Below are 4,295 nucleotides of genomic sequence, written 5' to 3'. Positions count from 1 at the left end.
GTGTGTGTGTGTGTGTGTGTGTGTGTGTGTGTGTGTGTGTGTGTGTGTGTGCGCACGCGCGTGTGTGTGCGTGCGATTGCGCTTGCAAGGCCGTGGTGCGACAAGGAGTATGCCTGGAGTAACACCGCGCGCACGCGCGCAGGTACATGCGTATGTGTGCGCCGCGGCGAGCTCACAGTGAGCATGCGGCGCTGCCAGAGCGCCCAGCCGCCCGGCAGTCTCACCTGATGTAGACATCCTCTGCACGGTCCTGCTGCCACCGCGCGATCTCAGAGTCCGGCAGCACCCTGAGGCAGTCAGCCGCCGCCTCGAGCCCGACTTTGCTCTTGCACCCAAAAGGCCCGATGGGCAGGGGGTCGCGAGCGGTGCCAAAGTGGCGGACGATCGCGCCCGGATCCTGGCGTGCGTAGTGCTGGTAGCCGCCCTGCTTGATCTTCGGCGGCGTCGCGGGGCGCGTCTCCCACCGGAGGGCGTCGCGCGCCGTTTCGCGAGTGGCTCCCGGCGGCGGTCCCCCGGCACCCGCGGCGGGCAGCTGCGCCAGCGCCGCGGTGCTCAGATATTGAGGCGTGGCGAGCTTCATGCTGTCAAGACCCATTCTGAGGGCGGTGCAGGACAAAGCTGGCCCGGTGTTCGTCAAACGCGAGGTCAAACCTGACGGCCCCGGAGTCGACCAGGTGCGTGATGAGGAAGCTAGATGAAATAGTACGAGATGTTGAGGGCATGCGGTCCGCAACTCATCAATGTGCGTGCAATTCCTGTGTCAACAGTTTTGAGCCAATCGACACGAGTGGCGCTCTCGGCGGCGCTGAGGCATCACATGTTTCTAATGTCATCCTTAAATGAGCTTGCAGAGCACGCAGTAATGCGGTTGATCCAAGTCACCAGGCGCACCACCTGTAGCCCAGACGCACTTCAACTCCCTCCTCGCGAGCGAGTATACCCTGTGTCAAGCCGGCGTTTTATATTCGTACACGGTTCCTCACAAGAACCCAGCCTTCCGAGTTGCTCGAGATCACTTTGGAACAAAGCGCGGCAGACGCAGCAGCGCGAGGGCAGAGCGGACGCCCTGGCCATGGAGGCTGAGGGCCAGCCTTTCCTTGGCGATTCCGGGGCGGACGGGAACGGTGATCCGATCATCGAGGCGCTGGCAGTGCCACCAGAGGGCGCGGACCAGGAAGGGGAGCAGCAGTTGCAAAACGGCACTGAAGGCCATGACAGGGAGCCGGAGCATGCAGCGGTGCCCGAGGCGGACAACGGCGTGCCCGCTGTGCTCGAGGGCGCCGTTGCTGCTGCGCCTGATGTCGACATGGAGGCAGAGCCCGCGGCGCCGTTGCCGGCGCCGGCCGACGCAGCAGCCGACACGCCTTTCGCCCTGCCGCCACCGGACGCCGGGGGCGCGGCCGCGGACGCAGCGCCCGCGCCGCTCCCCGCCGACGGCGCCGAGGCCGCGCCCGCCGCGCCCGCGGACGCCCCCGCTGGCGGCGCCACGGACGCGGGGCCGCGCAAGCGGCGCCACGTCTGGGGCCCGCCCGCCAAGGGCGAGTTCCTGACCCTGGAGGAGCTGCAGGCCCAAAAGAAAAAGAAGAAGAAGAGCCGGTGGGAGTCCACCGAGGACGACATGCAGCTCGCGCTGGTGCCCGTCAAGAACGCCGCCAGCAACGCGCTCATCATCCCGGGCCAGATCCCCAAGAAGGTTGTGGTGGCTGGCATGGAGGTGAGGGGGGGAAAGGGTGGCGGGAGGGGTGGAGTGTGGCTGCGGCGCTGGCCGCTTGTGTGCGGACGAGGGCGCTGCGACACGTTGGAGGCCTCGCCCGGCGCGCGGCCTGAGCGGAGGCGGTGCTCTGCGCGTGCGCGCGAGCGGCCTGGCGCGGCAGCCGCGTGCGCAGCGCATCGTGCCCGTCTCGTTGACGCTCTCGCATGCACCTCACTGATCTCTCGCGCGCGCCCCGCACGGCCGCGTACCACTGCTCTTCGCTCGCCGCCCTCCCAACCACACACCCCCGTCCGCCTCGCCTCGCGCGTCCAAGATCACGCTGCCTGGCGGCACTGGCGGCGTGGGCCTGGGTAGTCGGGACCCCAAGGTGCTGGCGCTGCACGAGCAGCTGAATGACATCACGCGCAAGCTGGCTGTTGGGGACCTGGATATCCCGCCTGGTGGGTGCCTGGGGAGGGGGCTCGGCCAGCAGCCTGGATTGTTCATTCTTGGGGGCCGCAGGGTGCGGGCTGGTGCGGCGGCGCGCCGAGGCCCAGCGGCGGCGTGGGGGCCCTTCGGCAGCGGGCAAGGGGGCGGCCGCCAGGGCGGCCGGCAGGGCGGCGGGCAGTCTTCAGCCTGCGTCAGATTAGGCACACCGCCGGCTGCTGCGGCCCTCTGGACCGGGCCAGGCCACGGCCTCTGCTGCGCCTCGCACGCCCTGGCGCCCGTCACTATGCGTTTCGTACATCTCGCCCCGGCGCCGGCTCGCTCGGCGCGCTGTCGCCCCGCAGAGGGTGACCCGCGGCGCTCCCCCAGCCCAGAGCCCGTGTACGACAAGAGCGGGGTGCGCCTCAACACGCGAGAGATCAGGTGCGCGCGCGCGCGTGTTGCCCCGTCCGCGCGAGCGCAAGCGTGAACCTGCTGACATCTGAGTTCAGATGTGCTTCATCCATTCCCATCGCATGTCATTCCATTCCTTCCCTCCTCCATTCTATCAGCACTGCAACCCTCGATCCTGCCCCGCCCCTCGCTACCACCCAATCCACCTGCCGACCTGCTAAACTATCCACCCGCCCGCCCGCGCGGCCCTCCCCTCCCACCCCCTGCCGGCCAGGGCGCGCAACAAGCTCAACGAGCGGCGGCAGCAGCTGATGGAGGACATCATAAAGTCCGACCCGGACTACAGGCCGCCCGCGGACTACAAGCCCCGCAAGTGAGGGCCCGGGCCGGACTGTTTCAGGGGTGTGCGCAGGCGCGGACTGTGAGGAAACGCTTCGCTGGGGCGTTCAAGGCCTGGGCCTGTGAATGGATGATGGCGCCGTCCTAGCCAGTTCTCCTTGCATTGCGGGGCAACGCGGTGCGGGTGGATCCCCAACAGTTGGTTGTTCCGTTTCCCTGCCGCGATCTGACGCCCGCCGCGGGTCTCCCTACTCTGGAAACCACCCCCAGGTTCAGCAGCAAGATCTACATCCCCATCAATGAATACCCGGGGTACAACTTCATAGGTGGGGCGCCGCCGCAGCCGTCATCCCCATGCAGACATAGCAGGGGGGCGATGCAATCCAAAGCCCTTCGAACCCAGGCCCGGCACGCGGCTTGGGAAAGGCGTCTTCGCTGTCGCTCTGGGGGCCATGCAGATTGAGGGCGCACATGGCCCTGCCAACACACGCGGCTGGCCCAGTTTCGTGCCTCTGGGGCCCTTCTGGAGTGGGTGTTGACTCTGAGCAACCCGGTGCGCCCCCTACGCCCGCCGCAGGCCTGATCATCGGGCCGCGCGGCAACACCCAGAAGCGCATGCAGACCGAGACCAACACCAAGATCGCCATCAGGGGCAAGGGCTCAGTCAAGGAGGTGCGCGCAGTATTTTTGTGGGTGGGGGCCAAGGCGGGGCAGGGGTGTGTAGGTGTTTGGGCAATTGCGCCCATGCGTGCGTGCGCGTGTCTGGTTGGGCATTTGCGTGTGCCTGTGTATGTGCGTGCGCGCGCGCGTGTGCGTGAATGCACAGGCCTTCACACGTGCGCGTCGCTGCGCGCACCCTCGCATCCCCAACCGCTTTGTCGTCACTCATCACAGCAAACCCATCCAAACCCGCCATCCCTCCGACACACGCCCCTGTCCCCCACCCCCCACACACTAACAAAAATACTCTCACACTTGCACACCCTCTGTGTCACTCACGCACACGCACACTCAAACTACTCCCCCCCCCACACCCCCCCAGGGCATATCCCGTGACGTCAAGTATGACTACGGGGAGGACGAGGAGCTGCACGTTCTCATCACGGGGGACAACCAGCAGGACGTGAGCGGGGCAGGCCATGGTCCGGGGCCCAGGCTCCAAGGGACAGCCCCCTTTGGGCCACGGCCAACGCAGCATCAAGTCGTGCTGGCGGCCGCCACGATGGCGATCAGTCGCAACCCTTGCGGGCCGTCGCGTCGCCCCCCCGGTCTCCGCCGGCAAGGGCCGCGGAGGGGCCGCAGGCCGCGCCCCAGAAAGCAGAGCCCTGCGCGCTCCGCTGCCCCCCTGATCTCAAGCCCGCCGGCACCCGACCCCTCACGCGGAGCCCTGATCGACGCCGTGGCCTCCGCCCACACCCACCAC

The 4,295-nt window shown here is 67.7% G+C and overlaps 2 protein-coding genes across 2 annotated transcripts in view; one reads left to right on the top strand and one right to left on the bottom strand.

Annotated features, from left to right (window-relative positions):
• The window catches only part of MNEG_10042 (flagella associated protein), a gene marked incomplete at both ends in the record, with an annotated part of 2,568 nt that extends 1,988 nt beyond the window's left edge, over positions 1-580 (bottom strand). Inside the window, one exon of the mRNA XM_014041486.1 lies at positions 225-580. Coding sequence (XP_013896940.1) covers positions 225-580 — 356 coding nt within the window. The remainder of the gene's footprint in view (positions 1-224) is intronic.
• A 492-nt stretch (positions 581-1,072) lies between these two features.
• On the top strand, positions 1,073-4,221 carry MNEG_10041 (Splicing factor 1; the record flags this gene model as incomplete). The annotated part of the gene is made up of 8 exons (XM_014041485.1): positions 1,073-1,714; positions 2,028-2,154; positions 2,485-2,563; positions 2,808-2,906; positions 3,143-3,198; positions 3,450-3,544; positions 3,915-3,995; positions 4,156-4,221. 8 exons carry the CDS (start codon positions 1,073-1,075, stop codon positions 4,219-4,221), a joined length of 1,245 nt encoding a protein of 414 aa, XP_013896939.1.
• Positions 4,222-4,295: the final 74 nt, after the last annotated feature.

The sequence above is a fragment of the Monoraphidium neglectum genome (assembly GCF_000611645.1).
Source record: "Monoraphidium neglectum strain SAG 48.87 unplaced genomic scaffold scaffold02158, whole genome shotgun sequence".
Taxonomy (NCBI): Eukaryota; Viridiplantae; Chlorophyta; class Chlorophyceae; order Sphaeropleales; family Selenastraceae; genus Monoraphidium; species Monoraphidium neglectum.
This window is presented reverse-complemented; position numbering and strand designations above follow the sequence as displayed.